The sequence below is a fragment of the Neofelis nebulosa genome, chromosome 4 (assembly GCF_028018385.1).
Source record: "Neofelis nebulosa isolate mNeoNeb1 chromosome 4, mNeoNeb1.pri, whole genome shotgun sequence".
Taxonomy (NCBI): Eukaryota; Metazoa; Chordata; class Mammalia; order Carnivora; family Felidae; genus Neofelis; species Neofelis nebulosa.
Window position 1 is genome coordinate 133879649 of NC_080785.1, and position 22713 is coordinate 133902361.

The 22713-nt window shown below is 37.4% G+C and overlaps 1 protein-coding gene across 1 annotated transcript in view; it reads left to right on the plus strand.

Moving 5' to 3' along the window:
• The first annotated feature begins 919 nt into the window (after nucleotides 1-919).
• Nucleotides 920-22713, plus strand: part of TMF1 (TATA element modulatory factor 1) — a 37198-nt gene continuing 15404 nt past the window's right edge. Inside the window, exons 1-8 of the mRNA XM_058726220.1 lie at nucleotides 920-1262; nucleotides 4581-5776; nucleotides 7538-7641; nucleotides 8252-8378; nucleotides 11201-11306; nucleotides 20787-20929; nucleotides 21168-21334; nucleotides 21626-21782. Of these exons, the coding sequence (XP_058582203.1) occupies nucleotides 1121-1262; nucleotides 4581-5776; nucleotides 7538-7641; nucleotides 8252-8378; nucleotides 11201-11306; nucleotides 20787-20929; nucleotides 21168-21334; nucleotides 21626-21782 (2142 nt within the window). The 5' untranslated portion in view covers nucleotides 920-1120. The remainder of the gene's footprint in view (nucleotides 1263-4580; nucleotides 5777-7537; nucleotides 7642-8251; nucleotides 8379-11200; nucleotides 11307-20786; nucleotides 20930-21167; nucleotides 21335-21625; nucleotides 21783-22713) is intronic.

Consider the following 22713-nt stretch of genomic DNA (forward strand, 5'->3'; position numbering starts at 1 on the left):
GCCACCAGTTTCATTTTTTCTCATAACGAAATGTTTGAAGAGTGAATGCAGAAAAAGTTGTATTTTAAATAGTATGCACAACACACGTTAATAGAGTAATAGTTTTAGTGCTTTTCAGGTTTGTTTTGAATGGGGCGAAGTGCGTACTTGTGAAGGGGAAGTTGTGCCTCAGAAATTCAGACTTGTAACACCTTCAGATGATAGCTTTTTACTTAGGTCATCACGTGGGCTGGACCAGGCCTTTTATACAAAATCCAGTATTTTCAGGCAAACCCAAACCCAGTGTTTCTCAGGTCCAGTTTAACACAGGACTGATTAAATATCTGTGACAAAACGCTAATAGAAAGGCGAGAGCCAAAGTTTTGTTTGCAGTTTTTTTTTCTTTTTTTAACGGTTTATTCATTCTTGAGAGACAGCGCAAGCGGGGGAGGGACAGAGAGAGAGAGGGAGATACAGAATCCAAAGCGGGCTCCAGGCTCTGAAATGTCAGCACAGCGCCCCGGGCAGATCTGGAACCCACTAGCCTAGAGATCATGACCTGAACAGAAGTTGGTTGCTCAACCTACTGAGCCACTCAGGAGCCTCTGTTTGCAACCCTTACTGGCAAGACGCTTTTAGTACCTGAGCTATTTTCTAGGAGTGAAGCCACGTGAAAAGTAGCATTTCCTCCCGTAAGAAGCTACCTCTGCTAGCAGCCACAGAGCTGCTGGGGGCTTAGGATTTGCGCCTTACGCTCGTAAGCACTATCAACAGAAATAGTTCCGCGTTCTCCGTAACTAAAGGGAAGCTTTGGGTACCGGATGTGACGTCTAAGTTCCTCTTTTTCTTCCGTCTATTGACGGAACTCTGGGCTCCCGGATTTGGTGGTTGTGTACGTGGAAGGAGCCCGCGCATGCGCGGCTTGGGCCTTTTCGTCTCAGCTGTGCGCGAAGGGCCGAGGGTAACATCCCGGGCTCGGGGGGGATTGTCAGAGTCATGGCCCGCCGCTGACCGGGCCCGCCGTTTGAGGAAGGGGGCGAGGCCGTTCCGCAGCACCCCTCCCCGGGCCTCAGGCTGCTCGGCCTGGCCCTCCGCCTTCCCGCTTGGTGCTGCCGCCGCCACTGCCGGCTGAGGAGGGGAGATGAGTTGGTTCAACGCCTCCCAGCTTTCCAGCTTCGCGAAGCAGGCCCTGTCCCAGGCCCAGAAGTCTATCGACAGGGTCCTGGATATCCAGGAAGAGGAGCCGAGCGCCTGGGCCGAGACCATTCCGTACGGAGAGCCGGGTAAGGGAGAGAGGGGCGGGGGGTCCCGGGGGGCCTGGGCTCGCGGAGGCATTTCTCCTGTGGCAGGCGAACGGACGAAGAGGTGTAGGCAGCTCTCCTTCCCCGCTGACGGCGTTCTGAGCGAGTTCTCTCTCCCTAGCCCGTCCACGAATGCTCGTTTGCCTCCAAGTGGGTCTTTGTTGTTTTCCGGAGGGAGATCCCAGCCCCGGTTCTTCCGTGCCTGGGGCCCCGGGTGCGGGTCCTGCCGGCCTCGGAGGCGCGGGTGGCGATTTGTTGGGCTTGTTCTCCGCCCTCGTTCGACGTAGCTAGCTGCAAGCACGAGCAGTCCAGAAAACTGGGATTGTTCCGCGCTCCGGGCACTGGGGAGCCGCGACGTGTAGGAAATCAGCAGGGACGGGAGGCACCGTGCCCAACGCTTAACGAGCGCTCCGTGCTCGGCAGCTTGGAATGTGCTTTTTTATGGCTTTCTCATCTCCCAGACAGCTCCTCGAGTTAGGTTCCTTGTTGTCGCCGTTTTACAGAAGGGGAAATCGAGGCCGAGTAACTTCCTCTGGGCCATCCCGCAGGTGAGGGGTGGAATATGTTGGAGATACCACCCGTGGAACCCGGCCCAGGAGTTTGGGGTTGCATCACGTTGTGTTTTCAGAGAGCTGCGTCTCTCTCTGGCGGTTTCCTGGAGCCCGATCTTTTCAGGGATCTTTACTTGCTTTGGCTCTAAGCCTAAGGAAACAGTTGAGCATTTTAGTGCGAGGGGTAAAAATTTGTCTATTTGGGAGCTCTGAATCTGTGTGCAAAAAAGAAGGAAGTTATTCTTGACTACTTCTGTCTGGTTTCTTGTTTTAAATTTTACATCTTTGAAAAGGACCTAAGTTTGAGGTACTTCATTTTAAGATATTTTTGGCCCAGGCCTGTGTGTCAGGATCTTAGTACTTTTTACAAGATGCTATGGTGACCTTATGGGAGTAGCTGAGCTTCCTTTTTCTTAGATACCCCACATTTTGAATTACTAAACCTAGAGGAGACAGCATATAAATTTTAAACATAAGGATGCTCGTTTTTTGAAGTTTGGGGCTTGAGTCATGTATATAATTTTTTTAAGAGAGTTTATCCAGAATAGACAGATTAATGAAATATTTACTTACTGAGTATTTATTGATTGCCTATGTTCTACATTGCCTCCCTCGAAGGTGACCAGCCTTTAGAATGGAGCAGTTGAGGGAGTTATCACATAACCTTGGGATTTGTGTAAAACATTCTTCAGTTTCTTCAAGAGGGACATTTGACTTCTGTCATTCATTAAGGAGACCTGCTAAATTCAGCTAATTAGCGGACTTAATCTTGCTTGTTCATTTGTTCTTCTGGTTTTCTCCTTTTCTCATTTTTTTTTTTTCAACATTTTTTATTTATTTTTGGGACAGAGAGAGACAGAGCATGAACGGGGGAGGGGCAGAGAGAGAGGGAGACACAGAATCGGAAACAGGCTCCAGGCTCCGAGCCATCAGCCCAGAGCCTGACGCGGGGCTCGAACTCAGGGACCGCGAGATCGTGACCTGGCTGAAGTCGGACGCTTAACCGACTGCGCCACCCAGGCGCCCCTCTCATTGTTTTTATATACTGAACCAATAGATAACACAACTGTGCCCCCAAACCAAAGTGTTCTACATACTTCTCAAGTCATATTATAGAATAGACTTTAATAGAGGGCTAGGTAGTTTTTAGGAGCTTTTAGGTGCTTGTTCTCGCCCCACCAACTTGTTTGTTTGTTTGCTTTTGTTAAAGTAGCCTTCACTCTGGGCATGAAGCCCAACACTGCGCTTGAACTCAGGACCCTGAAATCAAGACCTGAGCTGAGATGAACAGTCAGAGGCTTAACTGACTGAGCTAACCAGGTGCTCCCGTCCCTATCTACGTAATTGTGCAGAATTTGTGATGATTCTGCTCAGCCACTTTTGAGTTTAGAAAAGGAAATTTTTTTTTTAAAGAAATGCTTTAATATTTTAGCAAATAGGCCATTTTTTTTTTTATCATTGGGTTTTTTAGTATCATGTGTTTCTGTGACTGAATTACCTTTTTTACCCGGAAAATAGTTATTTTCTCTTTGGTGTTTTGAAAAAGGCCTAGTGTAAACTACCATCGGTATAAAAACATAATAATTCTTAAAAAATGCCCATCTTTGAAATTTATAGCACTTTTTTGAAATTTTATATTTTATTTTGTTAAAAAATTTTTTTTAATGTTTATTTATTATTGAGAGACAGAGACAGAGCTTGAGCATGGGAGGGGCAGGGAGAGGAGGAGACACAGAATGCGAAGGAGGCTCCAGGTTCTGAGCTGTCAGCACAGAGCCCGACGTGGGGCTAGAACTCACATACTGCTGGATCATGACCCAAGCCGAAGTCAGATGCTCAACTGAATGAGCCACCCAGGTGCCCCTAGATTTTATTTTTAAGTAATCTCTACCCAACATGGAGCTTGAACCCACAACCTTGAGGCCAAGAGGTACATGCTCCAGTAACTGAGCCAGCCAGGCACCCGTGAATTTCATATGACCTTCTAATTGCTGACATAATTTGTAATTTAGGAAGGGAACAAAACTTTCTCATAGAGTGGGTTTGGATTATGACTCTTGGAGAATGAACTTGTCATTAAGTGCATGAAAATGAATGTGTCCTTTAGAAGTTACTGTTCCCATCAGTTTACTTTGATCTTTGGAAAAGGACATTTGTTTCCAGTATGTTGGGTTCAGTTTTTGAGTGTTACCCTCTTTCTGGCTCGTAACTATGTTTTATTACTGATATTATGACGAGAATAATTACTAAGAAACTGAACAGAAGGTCAGGTTAGTTTGCTATGACTGCACACGATCTGTAAGTGAGGGTACTGCCTCTTGTTGTGAGATGCATCACAACATGTTGTGAGATGTGTATCTTAGACTGAGCGTGTTATGTAACATACACCATTACTTTCTTAATTTGTTGTGGGAGGGAGTAACATATTTGCTTCTGGTAGGCCAGGCCCATTTTGATCTCTTACCTTTGTTCCTGGTTCCTAGTTTGGACAGATCCGTACCAGTTTTCTTCTTTAAGGCCTAAAGTTCAACAGTGAACTAATTAATCATATAATAAGCAGGTAGCCTAATAGGTGCAAGTTATAGGTCGTATTCTATAGGTTTCTTGTTTTTAAACTGTGTATTGACTTACGACGATTGTAATATTAACATAAAACGAATATATTTTTTCTTTTGTAACATATATGTGTGTGTGTGTGTATATATATATATATATATATATATTTTTTTTTTTTTTTTTGTCGTCAAAGGAATAAGTCCCCCTGTCAGTGGAGGATGGGATACTTCAACCTGGGGGTTAAAATCAAACAGTGAACCTCAGAGTCAGCCTGTAGCCTCTCCTAAAGCAATAACAAAGCCAGTTCGGAGAACTGTGGTCGATGAATCTGAAAATTTCTTCAGTGCCTTTCTCTCTTCAACGGATGTCCAGACCATTCAGAAGAGTCCAGTGGTATCAAAACCACCAGCTAAATCACAACGACCAGAAGAAGAAGTAAAAAGCACTTTACAGGAATCCTTGCCCACTGGACAGTCAAGAACCTCGGAAACAACTGAGTCAAAAGTGAAAGACTCTACTCCATGTGTATCAGGGGAAACTCTGGCAGTAGATACTCTGTCGCCAAAAACTGAGGGCAAGCATGAAGAAACTGTTAATAAAGAATCTGATATGAAGGTATCAACTGTACGTTTGAAGGTATCCGAAAATGTAATTAATGTGAAAACAACTAGGGAAAACGTACCTAATATGTCGACTGCAGAAACAAAGGACGTGGTTTTGGAACCTAAGGAACAAAAACATGAAGACAGACAGAGTAACACACCTTCTCCTCCAGTTAGTACCTTCTCGTCTGGTACTTCTACCACCAGTGACATTGAAGTCTTAGATCATGAAAGTGTAATAAGTGAGAGCTCAGCAAGTTCGAGACAAGAGACTACAGATTCAAAATCAAGTCTTCACTTGATGCAGACATCTTTTCAGCTTCTCTCAGCATCTGCTTGTCCTGAATATAATCGTTTAGATGATTTCCAGAAACTCACTGAGAGTTGCTGTTCATCTGATGCTTTTGAAAGAATAGACTCGTTTAGTGTGCAGTCATTAGATAGTCGTAGTGTAAGTGAAATCAATTCAGATGATGAACTGTCAGGCAAGGGATATGCTTTAGTACCTATTATAGTTAATCCTTCAACTCCAAAGACTAAAGTAATTGAATCTGTTGAAGGAAAATCTGAAGAAGAAGTAAATGAAACATTAATTATACCCACTGAAGAAACGGAAATGGAAGAAAGTGGACGAAGTGCAACACCTGTTAATTGTGAACAGCCTGATATCTTGGTTTCTTCTACACCAGTAAGTGAAGGACATACTGTCTCAGACAAAGTGGCCGAGCCGCACGAAACTGCTGAAAGTAAGCCAGAAGCACATTCTGAGAAGGAAGATGTTTGCAAGGTAAATCTAGAAACTGCAAGGGGATTTTTGGATATGCTTTTCAGAAATGAAATCATTGTTTATTTATTTATATTTTCATTGTTTATTTTTAACATTCCATATTGCATAGTGATTTGTGCTGATTAAAAAAGACAAGCATTTTGGCCTTTAGGTGTGGCATTAAGGATTTTAAAATTGAATTATTGATATTAAATTACTTGAAATTCCTCTGAGACATCTGTGATAACATAAGTTGATATTTCAGCATAACTAAGAATGAAAAGGTTATCTCGCGTCGTTACTTTTGAGTCCTTTCACCTTACAGTTTTTGTATGCTGTGCTCATTTGTCATTTTGCAAAGGATTGGCTTATGGTAACATACGTCTTCAAAGCCTTTGCAGGTAAAGGTGCTGAAACGAACATAAACACTATATGGGTTTTTTATGTCAAAATATGTTTTGCATGTTCACATTATTTGTAGCAAATCTTAAATGAAAAATTTAGTCTTTAATTATTGATGTGTTTCTGTTGTTATTAATTACTTGTTTGTTTTCTCTTTTATGTTATTTTGATGTTTCCCTGCTAGCTCTCTTAACATGAATAAGAATGGGAAATGTCCAAGAACAAAGGCATTGCTTAGGAATGACAAATTGCTTCTATCTAATACATATAAAAGGAAAGTGGTGTAAATTCTTTAACATTAAGTCACGGTTTTGATTTTTCCTATGATTTTTAGATATAGAAATTGAGTTGGATTTGGCATCTTTAATAGACTCCTCTGAGATATAGGATGTCTTGAAGAAATGTCCTGTAAGTGCCATGTATTGAATTATTTAATGTAAAAAAAAAAAAAAAAAGTTCCAGATTCTGTTACCTAGGTTTAATATTATTCACACACACAAAAATGCCATGCTATAGCTATAATAAATAGCACTTTGAATTGCTGAAATCAGCACTGTTTCGTATCAATAAGATATTTTTGAGCTACTTTCAGAAGGTAAGTGATATCTAAATTAATCTAAACCTCAATCAGGTAAGACTTTTTTTTTTTTTTAAGTGCAAACAGCATCATTCCTCCCCTCATACACAAGTTTTTCACTGCTTCAGCAAGGCCTAAGGAGTAAGATACTGTTATCCTTCCTTTTTGTTTAGCTTTATACTGATACATCCTGGAGATTTTAAAGTTACATGCATATGAATTTTTTTTAAATGTTTTTATTTTTTGAATGCAATGTATCATACTAAAAATAGTTACATGCTACATATTTGGATTAAAGAATAATATGGAAAAAGGGACACTTGCGTATCTACTACCCAGTGAAGATACAGGATATTACTAAAGGCTTTGAAGCCCCTGTGATCTTTTTAAAAATTTTCTTGGTCTCCATTCCGCTTTTGTTGGACATGCACACCTTTTTTTAGATTTTACTATAACAAACTGCTGTAAATATCCTTGTATAGTGATGCAGGAGTTTTCTCCTCTAAAGTATATCTAAAATAATTTTCTGCATTCAATGGTGTGTAGATTTTCAACTAGATATTAAAGTGGTTTACTAATTTATACTCCCACCAACTATGTGGTTGTACTGATTTATACTCTTCTACCAGCTATGTATGAGTTCTTGTTCTGAATCCACTATGTTCTCATTGTTGCTAAGTCTTTTTATGAGGTAATGCTGTTTTAGTTTCTATATTGATTAGATTACCTTTACAATTCATCACCTGCATGTAAAAATGGTCTTTTCAGTTAAATGTTTGACTTTGTGTATTCTTCTTATTCAGAGAGTCGAATTTCTGAATGAGAAACTGGATAAAAGGGAGGCTCAGTTATTATCTCTTAGTAAAGAAAAAGCACTTCTAGAAGAAGCCTATGATAATCTGAAAGAGTAAGTATTTTACAAATGTCAATAATTGTATGTTTTGTAGAGGCCCAAATGGTTATTATTTAAGAATTTTTTTAAAACTAAAATGTCTAAAATCTAACTTGTTTACAATAATTGAAAATGGAATAGCATTTCAGTTATAAATGTAGAGATTTTTTCCTCAAATTATCTGTACCATATTACCTTTGGCATTTGAAGAGAGGTGTTTTGCAAAAACAAAACAAAACAAAAAACCTTTTTCCTTTTAGTTATTAGATATTTAAAACATATATTTAAAGAAAACTATGATATCAAAAAAAAAACCCCGACAATATTTGTTTCCTTTAAGGAGGTGATTCATAAAATGTAACACAGATTCAAAATTTAAATATTTTACTGTTATTTTTATACACCAAATAGGGGTGACATTTTCGATTTCTAATTGGTTGTCATTGAGGTGTTTTAAAATAAATTAAGCCTGTAATTTTTCTTTTAAATGTTAACAGGCATAAAACTAACCAATTTTAGTAAGTTATGTGTTGAAGACAATGTTATTTTCCTTTTGCAAGCTGAACTCCTCTTGTTACCCTCGGAACATGTAAACAAGTACCTCTCCCTGTTATTTTTAATTTAGTGAAATGTTTAGAGTAAAAGAAGAAAGCAGCAGCATTTCTTCCTTGAAAGATGAATTTACTCAAAGAATTGCAGAAGCAGAAAAGAAAGTTCAGCTAGCCTGTAAAGAGAGAGATGCTGCTAAAAAGGTAATGGAAATTAAAAATAATATTACTTAAGTTCTATACAGACATAGATTTTGAGGAATGTATTCATAATATTTTGGTATGGAAAAAAAGTAAGATTAAAGGATACCATACAGTAGGGGCGCCTGGGTGGCTCAGTTGGTTGAACTTCTGACTCTTGATTTCAGCTCAGGTCATGAACTCAGGGTCATCAGATGGAGCCCCACGTGGGGCCCTGTGCTGGGCGTGGAGCCTGCTTAAGATTCTCTCCCTCTGCCCCTCTCCCCCACTTGTGTGCTCTCTCAAACAACTCTTTCTCTCTTTCTCAAAAATAAAAAGGATACCATATAGTATATTAACACTTAAATTATAAACTTTTATTTAATACCTTTAGACTTAGATTTTTGAAACTTAAAAAAAAAACTAAGCATATATTTGTATAATTTATCTATAAGTCCTTGTAAGATACATAGCAAGGATCATTAGAGTAGTTTCATAAATGAAAATTTTGTCAAAATAAATAACAATTAAATCTAAATGGCACTTGGGGCGCCTGGGTGGCTTAAGCCTCTGACTCTTGGTTTCTGTTCAGGTCATGATTGCATGGTTTGTGAGTTCCAGTCCCACGTGAGGCTCTGTGCTGAGCTTGGGATTCTCTCCCCCTGTCTCTCCCTCCACCTCTTCCACTCATACTAAATAAATAAATAAATAAATAAATAAATAAATAAATAAATAAATAAATAAAATAAACTTTAAAAAGATCTAAGTGACACTGTATACATTTTTTTGAAGTATTATTACCTTCATTTGTTACTTTCCAGCCACTTCAAACATATTATATATACCTTTTCAAGTCAGAGTGATTTTAAAATAAAAAATTGTAGGGTCACTTGAGCGGCTCAGTTGGTTAAACGCCTGACTCCTGATTTTGGCTCAGGTCATGATCTCACAGGATTGTGAGTTCAAGCCCCTCATCATGCTCCACACTGATGGTGTGAGGCCTGCTTGAGATTCTCTTTCTCCCTGTCTCTCTCCTCCTCCCCTGCTTGCTCTCTGTCTCTCTCAAAATAAACAAACATTTAAGTAAAATAAAATATTGTCATCGTTAGCAAGTCTTGTGAGACATAACATTGATTTATTCTAATATAGGATTTCTTAGCACGTTTCACATTTTGGGCTGCATAATTTTATGTTGTATGGGATTGTACTCTGCATTGTGAGATGTTTACCACTATCTGGGCCCCTACCTACAAGACACCACTGTCAGCGTTATCTCCCTATCTCCCACTCTGCACCCACCACCCCATTCCTCGAGTTGTGATAATTAAAAATGTTGGCAGACATTGCCAAATGTCCCCTTGGGAGCAAGATCACTCCTGGTTGGGAACCATTGTTCTAATTCTTATAATTTGTAGCAATTGGGTATTTCAGAAATTGGTAACCAACTAAGGTTAGTAATTCTATCTAAACTATTATTAATAACGTCTCTCAGCATTTGCCCTTCTCGGTTAGGTTGGTCTTCTTGACCAGTGTTAATGTTAATCTTTATTTTTTGGTATACTGTTAAAGAGGAGAAATAAGTCATATACTTCCTTTGCTTGTTTGCTTTAATTAGCTAGCTCATTTCAGACACTAACAATAACCTCAGACTACCTAACCAGTTTACCTCTTCTTGTCCCTACTATATTCCGTCTGGACAAGTTTAATTGAGAAATTAGATTTTAAGTAATGTAATGTTTATTTTCTGTAATGTAATTTGAATTATAGATCTAAAATAGACCCAAATTATTAACTATAGGTGGAAAAAGCTTGGACCCTAAGTTTTTTTATGTGTACTAGTACATACGAAGTTGGGATCCACAGGAAATTCAAAGCAAATTGGATTAACCTTAAGAGTTTGCTTTTCTAGTGATGGAAGATAGATAATGTCAACACCTATATAGTACAAGGCAGAATGAAGTAAATTACAGATCAAGACGAATAAGCAGTTTGGAATGGTATCATAGAGGATGAATTCTGACCAGGGGAATTGAGGAAAGTTTCATGGAAGGCAGGATGGTCTTATTGGGCCTTGATGGATGAATCAAGTTTTGACAGTTGGAAGATGCAGAGTAATGTTGTGGATGGCTCAGTGTATGGGCTTTGGGTACTCATAAACCTGGTTTTCAAGTTAAACTCCCATCACTTGGTAGGTCTCTGACCTTCAAAGTTTATTCAGTCTTTAATTGTGTAGTTAAAGTACCTCCTTCATAGGATTGTTGTGAAAATAAAATTATAATGGATACAAAGCATAGTTTAAATACCTGATGTTAGTTGTTTTTAGCTGTTCTTCCAGATCATTGCTTAAAACCAAATTTTAAATCCTGAGCACTTTTCACATCACCATACTTCTCCATTGTGGTTTTAAAGGATAACTGTCTTGACATATTTCTGCTGAATCTCTGCTTTATTAAAGTAGACTGAACCTTCTATAATCATGCTTTTATTCATTTCACAATGCACTAGCAAGTGCAGCAAGTTTTAGATGAGGAATGGGAATAAAATGAAAAATGGAGACATGTATTGTTTGAAATGTTCCAAATAAAATACTTGATCTGAAGAAAATGTGTATACTTGTATTACCATATTAAAACCTCTTTATTTCTGAATTCAGGTTTTTTATGTTGTTTCAAAGCTGTTTACTTAATTAACCGAGGTAGTAAACACAGGTTAACAATACAACTTAAGGATCTTTATTGAGAATTTGATTATTGACTTTGAATATGGAAAAAATTGAAGAACATGCCCAGAATGAAAGTAATTCGTTATGGTATTCACATTCCTTTTTTTTTTTTTTTTTTAATTAGGAAATCAAAAGTATAAAAGAAGAACTTGCTACTAGATTAAATAGTAGTGAAACTTCAGAACTTTTGAAAGAGAAAGATGAGCAGATCCGAGGGTTAATGGAAGAAGGTATGTAAAATATTTAGTTGATTATGAAAAATACTGTCAACACAGGAAAAATGCTTGCCACATGATTAGCTACTGCTTCCCAGTAAAAAATATTGGAAGCAAGAAGGCTTTGTGCTTAAACCTCAGAAATGGTAGGTGATAATTTATGGAAAACTGGGGAGTAATATGTATAGAGGCAGAGACATTTGCATGTAGCCTTTTATACTACATACACGTACTTGCTAAAATAACTTGCTGAAAAATAAATGTTTGTGCTTCCATAAAAAAGTTTTTAACAGATTTTACAGCCTGTCATTTAAACCAAGATATTTGAGGTTATTATTTTGGAGTTTATATAGTATCTCAATCTCTAGCTTGGGTACTCTCTGGTATCATCATATTATTTGGGCATTTGATAGTGAATTTTTCATTATATTCTTATTTTAATTTTTCAGTTATTAAGTACTCTATGAAAAAACTTATTAGCAGGGTTATAGAAATAAATATTTTTCATTAGATAAGTTATTACAAATTGACACTGGACTAATTTCTTTATGTAATTTCATAGGAAAGAGGTAGTTTTTGAAAAGGGGATTAAATGAATTTTTTTTCCTCTTTAATTTATATATTCGTATTTTATTTCTGAGAGAGAGAGAGAGAGAGAGAGACAGTGCAAGTGAGGGAGGGGCAGAGAGAGAGAGCGCGTGCGCAAGCAAAACCCAAGTAGGCTCCATGCTGCCAGCACAGAGTCCCATGCGTGACTCCATCCCACGAAGCTGCAAGATCATGACCTGAGCCTAAACCAAGAGTTGTAGACTCAACCTACAGAGCCACCCAGGCACCCCTCTTCTCCTCTTAATTAAAATTTTCCTAGTTGTAAAATTAGACTTGCTACTTGCAGAAATTTTTTAAGTTTTGGTAGGTGTAGGAAGAAAAAATACATCCTAATCGACTTTTACAAGAAACTGTTAATTTCTTCTAGTCCTTTTTTAGTGCATTTTTAATACATTGTTAAGCATAATTAAGGTCACATACTTTATTTGTAATTTTCCTTCTTTTACAATTCCCTTGCTACTAAATAATTTTGCTAGCATTATTAATGACCGTATTAAAGTCCCTTCTAGGGGCACCTGGGTGGTTCAGTTGGTTAAGCATCCCACTCTTCACTTTGGCTCAGGTCATGATCTCATAGTTTGTGAATTCGAGCCTTGTGTCGGGTTCCACACTGATAGTGCAAACCCTGCTTGGGATTCTTTCTCTCCTCTCTCTGCCCCTTTCTCTCCCTCAAATAAACTTAAAAAAAAAAAAAAAGTTTGAAGTCCATTATATGGCTATATATACCACTATTTATTTTACTGTTTTCCTCATATTGTGTATTTATTTCTAAAATGTTAATATTGTAAATGGTGTGATGAACATTTCTGTACTTAAATCATTGAACTTAAGAGGGTTTCCAGGGGGCATCTGGGTGGCTCAGTCGGTTAAGCGGCCGACCTCAGCTCAGGTCATGATCTCACGGTCCGTGAGTTCGAGCCCCGTGTCGGGCTCTGTGCTGACAGCTCAGAGCCTGGAGCCTGTTTCAGATTCTGTGTCTCCCTCTCTCTCTGACCCTCCCCCGTTCATGCTCTGTCTCTCTCTGTCTCAAAAATAAATAAACGTTAAAAAAAAAAATTAAAAAAAAAAAAAAAAAAGAGGGTTTCCAGAGGGCTTGTAAACAACATGGAACAATCACTTCATTTCAAAAAATTAGTTTTATCCAGTTTTTATTTTTCATTTATTCAACTAATATTTAACAGTGTGTCAGATACTATATTTAGTATAGTAATACATTTGACATGCTCCCTATCCTTTAGGAGCTTACAGTTCAGTGAAAAGGAACTAAAAGTACTCAGATAATTGTAAAACACAGTCTAAGCACTACAATAGAAAATGGAGAATTGATAAATCACATAATCATTATGTCAAATCATCTTGAGGTCATGAACTGCCTTTATTACAGCACTAGAGATTGAGGGAAAGGCTGTGTGCATGGTTTCATAATTTTAAAAAATTATCTTAAATATTTATATCAAGGGGCATTTGGGTGGCTCAGTTGGTTGAGTCTGACTCTTGATTTCAGCTCAGGTCATGATCTTAGGTTTGTGGGATTGAGTCCTGCGTTGGGCTCTATGTTGATCATGGAGCCTGCTTAAGATTCTCTTTCTTCCACACCCTCCCCTGTTTGTTTTCTCTCTCTCTCTCTAAATCTCTAAAAAAATAAAAAAATAAAAATATTTCTATCAGATGTCACTGTTTGGGTTTTATTAATTTAGTGAGGCGGTGGGTTGATGTTTTCTTTTGCTTAATGAAATTCTTTATACTGAAAATAGAATGATTTCATATGGGATCATTTATTCACTGCTTCTGTATCTTCCAGAAGTATTTTTAAATTCACAGCTAAAAAGCTGAAAGACTCAAAGCTGAAAGCACACTATAGTAAATAACAGATTACATTATTACTTCACTTCGTCATTTATTAACATCTGGGCACACCTGATTCATAGCTTTCTGCACACACATATACTTCCCTTTTGCCAAAGCATTTGAATGTAGGCGACAGATATGAGTCCACTCATAAATTCTTTTTTTCCTCAGTTTTATTGAGGTATAATTGGCTAATAAAAATTGTATATATTTAAGGTGCACAATGTGATTTTTTTTGGATAACATATATATTGTGAAATGTTTACCACAGTCAAGCTAATTAACATATCAATCACCTCATGTACTTAACTTTTTTTTTTTTTTTTTTTACATTTTTTACATTATGTCTGAAGAACTTACCTCTGTAACTGAAACTTGGTCCCCTTTATCTCCATATTTCCCCTGGTAACTAGCATTGTGCTCTGTACTTCTATAAATTCAACTTTTTTATATTCCACATCAGAGTGAGATCATGTATTTAGTATCTGAATCTGACTTATTTCAGCCTCCAGGTTCATCCATGTTCTTACAAATGGCAGGATTTCCTTTTTCAAGGCTAAATAATATATAGCATGCTACTTCTTTCTTTTTTAAAAATTTTTAAATTTTTTTAGTGTTTATTTATTTTTGAGAGAGAGACAGAGTACAGTGGGGGAGGAGCAGAGAGAGAGGGAGACACAGAATCTAAAGCAGGCTCCAGGCTCCGAGCTGTCAGCATAGAACCCGATGTGGGGCTCGAGCCTACAAACCATGAGATCATGACCAGAGCTGAAGTTGGATGCTTAACCAACTGAGCCATCCAGACACCCCTTCTTTTTTAGAATTTTCAATGAATTGGGAAAATATTCACAATTTTAGATAGCAAAAATAAATTACACATTTGTATATACAGTATTTTTTATTGAAGTATAATTGCATACAATGTTATATTCCAGGGGTACAAGCTGCATAGTGATTCACAAATTCTGTATATTATTCAGTGCTCACCATGAATACAGTCACCATACAACATGATTACTATATAATTGACTATATATACTGTATTGTAATTTTTATCCCTGTGACTTATTTTATAACTGGAAATTTACACCTTTTAATCCTCTTCACCTATTTCACTCCTCACACTCTCCCCATGTCACCTTTGGCAACCACCATTTTCTTTCTGTATTTAAGAGTGTGCTTTTGGGGCGCCTGGGTGGCGCAGTCGGTTAAGCGTCCGGCTTCAGCCAGGTCACGATCTCGCGGTCCGTGAGTTCGAGCCCCGCGTCAGGCTCTGGGCCGATGGCTCGGAGCCTGGAGCCTGTTTCCGATTCTGTGTCTCCCTCTCTCTCTGCCCCTCCCCCGTTCATGCTCTGTCTCTCTCTGTCCCAAAAATAAATTAAAAATGTTGAAAAAAAAAAATTAAAAAAAAAAAATAAATAAAAAAGAGTGTGCTTTTATTTTCTTGTTTGTTTTGTGTTTTAGATTCCACATATTAGTGAAATCATATGGTATATCCCTTTCTTTTTCTGATTTATTTCACTTAGCATAATACCTTCTAGGTCCATCTATGTTGTCACAAACGGCAAAATCTCATTTTTTTTTTTTTTTTCTCAACGTTTTTTATTTATTTTTGGGACAGAGAGAGACAGAGCATGAACGGGGGAGGGGCAGAGAGAGAGGGAGACACAGAATCGGAAACAGGCTCCAGGCTCCGAGCCATCGGCCCAGAGCCTGACGCGGGGCTCGAACTCACGGACCGCGAGATCGTGACCTGGCTGAAGTCGGACGCTTAACCGACTGCGCCACCCAGGCGCCCCAAAATCTCATTCTTTATTATGGCTGAGTAGTATTCCATTGTATGTATGTGTGTATATACACACACACCGTATTTGCTTTGTCCATTTATCATTGTATGCTTAGATTGTTTCCATATCTTGGCTGTTGTAAATAATGCTGCAATATACGTAGAGCATTATATTTCTTGGAATTAGTGTTTTCTTTTTCTTTGGATAGATACCTTGTAGGGGGATTGCTGGAACACATCGTATTTCTGCTTTTAAATTTTTGGAGAAGCTCCATGTTACTGGAGTTTTTAATACTTAAAATTTCTTGTCTTTTCGATAATAGCCATTCTGACGTTTGCGGTAATATCTCATGGTGGTTTTCATTTGCATTTCCCTGATGATTAGTAATGATGATTAGTGATGGTTAGTGACCTTTTTACGTTTCGGTTGGCCCTTTATATATCTTCTTTGGAAAAATGTTTATTCATGTCCTTTTTCCATTTTTTTAATCAGATTGCTTTTGGGGGAAGGGTTGAATTGTATGAGTTCTTTATATATTTTGGACATTCACCTCTTATTGGCTATGTCATTAAAATATGTCTTCAATTCAGTAGACTGTCTTCTTGTTTTGTTGATGGTTTCCTTCGCTGTACAAAAGGTTTTTATTTTGTTGTAGTCCCAATAGTTTATTTTTGCTTTTGTTTTTCTTGCCTGAGGAGACATATTCATAAATATATTCTAAGGCTGATGTTCAGGGGATTACTGCCTGTGTTTTCTTTCTTAAAAAAAATTTTTTTTTAATGTTTGTTTATTTTTGAGAGAGAGAGAGTAGGGAGTGTGTGTGTGCGTGCGGGGTAGGGGCAGAGAGCGCAGGAGACACAGAATCCGAAGCAGGCTCCAGTCTCTGAGCTGTCAGCACAGAACCCAATGTGGGACTCGAACCCACGAAACATGAGATCGTGACTTGAGCTGAAGTCGGATGTTTAACCGAAGTCGGATGCTTAACCAACTGAGCCACCCAGGGGCCCTGCTGCCTATGTTTTCTTTTAAGAGTTTTATAATTTCACATCTCACATTTTGGTCTTTAATCCATTTTGAATTTATTTTTGTGTATGGTGTAAGAAAGTGGTCCGGTTTCATTCTTGTTCATGTAGCTGTCCAGTTTTCCCAACACCACTTAACGAAAAGAATATCTTTTCCCCATTATGTATTCTTGCCTCCTTTGTCCTCAGTTATTTGACCGTATAAGTATGGGTTTATTTCTGGGCTCTCTATCCTGTTTTATTGATCTATGTGTCTGTTTTTGTGCCAGTATCCTACTATTTTGATTACTGTAGCTGTAATCTAGGATTATGATACTTTCAAGCTTTGTTTTTCTTTCTCAAGATTGCTTTGGCTATTTGGGGTCTTTGTGTTTGCATACAAATTTTAGGCTTACTGCTTCTAGTTGTGTGAAAAATGCTCTTGGTATTTTGGTAGGGATTGCATTGAATCTGTAGATTGCTTTGGGTAGTGTGGGCATTTTAACAATATTAATTCTTCCAGTTCATAAGCGTGGTATATCTCTCCATTTGTGTTGTTTTCAATTTTTTTCATTAGTATCAGAGTATAGGTCTTTGATTTTCTTGGTTAAATTTATTCCTAAGTATTTTATTTTATTGGTGCACTTGTAAATGGGATTATTTCTTAATTGTACTTCCTACTACTTTATTATTAGCATATGGAAATGCAACAGATTTCTGTATATTTTGTATCCTGCAATTTTACTGAATTCACTTGCTCTAATAGTTCTTTGGATGGAGTCTTCAGGCTTTTCTAGCTATGGTATTATATCATCTCTAAATAGTGACAATTTTACTTCTTCCTTACTACTTTGGGTGCCTTTTATTTATCTTTCTTGTCCATTTGCTGTAGTTGGTCTTCACTACAATATCATATTAAAGAGGTTAGAGTGCACATCTTTGTCTTCTTCCTGGTCTTAGACTAAAAGCTTGCAGTATTTTACCATCAAATATGATGTTAAGCTAAGAATTTTTTCTGTGTTGCCTTTATTATGTTATGTTCCCTTCTAGCCCACTTTGAAATTTTTATCATGCCCAGATACAGTATTTTATATAAAAATGCTTTTTCTGCTTCTATTGAGTTGACTTATGGTTTTTATCCTTTTATTAATGTGATATTTCATGTTGATTGATTTGCAAATATTGAACCACGTTTGTGTCCTTGGAATAAATCTCACTTGATCGTGGTGAATGATCCTTTTAATGTATTGTTGAATTCAGTTTGCTAATATTTTGTTGAGTATTTTTACACCTGTGTTTATCAGGGATATTGGCCTCTCTTTGTCTTTCTTTTTTTAAGGGACTTTGGTTTTGGTGTCAGGGCAATACTAGTCTTATAGGATAAATTGGAAAAAGTTTTTTTTCTATTTGTGGACCAGTTTGAGAAGAATAGGTATTAACTCTTCTTTAAATGGTAGAATTCATCTGTGAAGCCATCTGGTCCTGGGCTTTTGTTTGAGATGAGGAGTCTTGATTACTGATTCAATTTTGTTACTAGTAATCGATCTGTTCAAATTTTCTTGTTCTTTCTGATTTAGTTCTGGGAGATTGTTTCTAGGAATTTATCCATTTTTTTTCTAGGTTGTCCAGTTCACATATATAATCATCATAGTATTCTCTTAAAATTCTTTGCATTTCTGTGCACACCACATTTTCTTTATCCATTTATCCATTGATGGACACTTAGGTTATTTGCATAACTTGACTTTTGTGAATAATGCTGCAGTACACATGGAAATGCACATCTCTGAGGTACTGATTTTATTTCCTTTGGATGTATACCTAGAAGTGGGACTGTTGGATCATATAGTAGTTCTATCTTTAATTTTTTGGGAATCTCCATGCTGTTTTCCATAGTGGCTGTACCAGTTTACACTTCTGCCAATAGTATATACCAAGGTTCCCTTTTCACTACATCCTTGCCAATTCTTATCTTTTGTCTTGTTGATAATAGGTATCCTGACAGTTGTGAGGTGATATCTCATATAGTTTTGATATGCATTTTTCTGATGATTAGTGATATTGAGCACCTTTTTGCATACTTATTGGCCATTCTTTGTCTTCTTTTGAGAAAGTCTATTCACATCTTTTTTTTTAAAAAGAAATTTTTTTTTAATGTTTATTCATTTGTGAGAGACAGAGAGTGAGTGGGGGAGGGGCAGAGAGAGAGAAGGAGACACAGAATCCAAAGCATGCTCCAGGCTCTGAGCTGTCAGCACAGACCCGCAGTGGGGCTCGAACTCACCAACCGTGAGATCATGACCTGAGCTGAAGCTAGACACTTAGCCGACTGAGCCACCCAGGAGCCCCTCACATCTTTTACCCATTTCTTAATTGGCTTGTTTTTTGCTGTTGAGTTATTGGAGTTCTTTGTTTATTTTGGATATTAATCCCTTATCAAATACATGTCTTCCAAATATTTTCCTCCATTCTGCAGATTATCTCTTCAGTCTGTTGATTTGTTTCCTTTGCTATGCAGTAGTTTTTAATTTGATGTAATCCCAGTTGTCTATTTTTGCTTTTGTAGTCTATGCTTTTGGAATCCATACCCAAAAAATCATTGCCAATACCAATGTCAGTTTTTTTCCCCTATTTTTTTTTTCCTAGTAATTTTACACTTTCAGGTATATTAAGTGTTTATTTTGAGTTGACTTTTGTATTTGGTGTGTGGTCCTATTTCATTCTGCCTATGATTATTCAGTTTTCCTGGTATAATTTATTGATGAGACTTCCCTTTCCCCATAGTGTGTTCTTGGTCTCTTTTTTGAAGATCACTTGGCTGTAAATGTATTTCTGAATTCTGTGTGGATTTTCTAGGCTGTTTTGCTCTGCTGGTCTATGTTTTTGTTTTTTTTTTTTTAACGTTTATTTATTTTTGAGACAGAGAGAGAGCATGAACAGGGGAGGGGCAGAGAGAGAGAGGGAGACACAGAATCCAAAACGGGCTCCAGGCTCTGAGCTGTCAGCACAGAGCCCGATGCGGGGCTCAAACTCACGGACCGTGAGATCATGACCTGAGCCGAAGTCGGATGCTGTACCGACCGAGCCACCCAGGCACCCCTGGTCTACTGTTTTTATGCTAGTACCATACTGTTTTGATAACTCTAGCTTTGTATCATGTCTTAAAATGAGGAAATATGATACTTTCAGCTTTGTTCTTGCTCAGGATTCCTTTGGCTATTTGAGGTCTTCTGTGGTTCCATATGAATTTTAGGATTTTTAAAAAACTTTGTGAAATGTGCCATTGGACTTTTGTTAGATATTGCATTGAATATGTAGTCCGCTCCTAAATTCATGAGGCTCCATTTCCCAGTAGCAAGTACATTTTGCTTCACAAACACAACATCATAACCATACCTAAAAAAATCAGTATTTATTCAGAAGTATACTCCAACATATATTTTATCATCCCATTGTCTCTAAAAAGGACTTTTATACCTGGTATTTGTCCTGCCCCAAGATCCAGTCAAAGTTTGTGTATTGCATTTGGCCATTATGTCTTTTTGGTCTTTCATCAGTCTAGCGATAGGTCTCTCTTCATGACTTTAAAGACTTCGTAGAATCCAGGCCAGTTTTCCTATAGTATGCCCCGTGTTCAGGAATTTGTCCTTCTCATGATTAGATTCAGATAAAATTTCTGGTAAGAAAGATCACTGGTGACTAACTAAATGGTTAAGATGGTAATAACCAGATTTCTCCATTGTATTACAAGTAGATTTTTCCATTTGTAATTCGTAAGCAATACGTGGGAATGAATTTTAAAAAATTTTTTTATTTAAATTCAAGTTAGTTAACATACATTGTAGTATTGGTTTCAGGAGTAGAACCCAGTGATTCATTACTTACATATAACACCCAGTGCTCATCCCCACAAGTGCTGTCCTTAATGCCCATCACCCATTTAGCTCTTCCCCCCATTTACCTCCCTGCTAGCAACCCTCAGTTTGTTCTCTGTTATATAAGAGTCTCTTATGGTTTGCCTGTGGGAATGATTTCTTAAGGCTAAGAATATTCTGTTACCTATCACCCTTCCATCTAGTAATTTTAGCATTTATTGATGGTTCTTGTCCAAATCAATTTAATGTTTCTGGTTATAATATTGTGATTTAAAAAATACTCTATCATTTTATGTCACTGGTTAGATCCAACACACTATCCAGATTCTTAAGGAATCATTATTTGAAATTTTTTTTTTTTTTTGCCATTGCTAGGAGAAAAACTTTCAAAACAGCAGCTGCATAATTCTAACATTATTAAGAAATTAAGAGCTAAAGACAAAGAAAATGAAAATATTATTGCAAAACTGAACAAAAAAGTTAAAGAGCTAGAAGAAGAGTTGCAACATTTAAAACAGGTGAATATTAACTATTATCTAAATATATATATTGTTATTACTTCCTATATGAACAATTAGCCATGGTTTATAAAACATTTAGAATAATTTATTGGGATATATCATGGGAAGAATTTGTCAAGCAATTTAATAGATGATAGTTAAGATTTTTCTTCATTACTGTAACACTCAAGATTCCTGGAATACAATTATTTACCATGGTGTTATGAATTGAAAAATACTTTTGTCTGTTTTATAGGTCCTTGATGGCAAAGAAGAGGTTGAGAAACAACATAGAGAAAACATTAAAAAACTAAATTCTGTGGTAGAACGCCAAGAGAAGGATCTTGGCCGACTTCAGGTAGACATGGATGAACTTGAAGAAAAGAACCGAAGTATTCAAGCTGCTCTGGATAGTGCATACAAGTAAGAAAATGAACAAATATACAACTCATTTAAAACCAATTATCAGAACAGGATGTTGAAGAAATACTTCTTCTGTTATTTGATCACTAACAATATTTATAAACTTGGCTATATATGGACTTGTAATTGGTCAGAGCAAGTTCAACAGAGAGTCCTTACTGTGGTCAGTGTTTATTATGGGGTGAACTCTCCCTTCTTGTGTAGTTCCTAGGGAAATCTATATGCAAACTTCCTTAACTTGGTCATGTAATTAACTATTTTAAATAAAAATTATCAATCCAATTTTTTAAGAGAACTTACTGATCTCCACAAAGCCAATGCTGCAAAAGATAGCGAGGCACAGGAAGCTGCTCTGAGTCGTGAAATGAAAGCCAAAGAAGAACTTTCTGCAGCACTAGAGAAGGCCCAAGAAGAAACCCGTCAGCAGCAAGAAACGTTAGCGATTCAAGTAAGCAAGAGATAGTAATTAAATTAGTCTTTAAAAACTTTGTGCTTTTACAAATTAAAGAATACATTAGCTGGTTTGAGTCAAATTTTATGTAGTGGTACAGGTGTTATATTTTGTTTCTAATCTTGTTGGACACTTTTTTCTAAGAGTACTGTATTGTGCCAGTCTTGTGTGGTTTTTTTTTTTTTTTTTTTTTTTAACATTTATTTATTTTTGAGACAGAGAGCATGAACAGGGGAGGGTCAGAGAAAGAGGGAGACACAGAATCTGAAGCAGGCTCCAGGCTCTGAGCTGTCAGCACAGAGCCAGACGTGGGGCTTGAACCCACGGACCATGAGATCATGACCTGAGCCGAAGTCGGCCGCTTAACCGACTGAGCCACCCAGGTGCCCCCCCCCTTTTTTTTTTTTAAATTTTTTTTTTAACATTGTGTGTTTTTTTAAACCATTGTTAAAGTGATACCTACGTTATTCTAGTACTGCTTATTTTTGGTGAATTTCAGACTTACTACAGAATATTGTGAAAGGCAAAGACTGTGTTACTGCACCTATGCAGATAAATACTAGACATTGTGTATAATTTTAGGAGAATCCATATAACTCCTGAGCTTATTCATAACAACTGGGGGAGTCCATACAGTTCAGATAAGGGAGGAAAACCAAAATTTGTCAGGCTTTGTCTTACAAAATCATCAGTTGATGGATACTTGGGTTATTTTCACTTTTGGTTATTACAAATAATACTACTATAAGCATTCATGTACATATTTTTGTGTAAACATTTATTTTAAATTCTCTTAGACATAGGGCACCTGGGTGGCTTATTTGGTTAAGAGTCCGACTTCGGCTCAGGTCATGATCTTGCAGTTCATGGGTTTAAGGCCCGTGTCGGGCTCTGTGCTGACAGCTCAGAGCCTGAAGCCTGCTTTGGA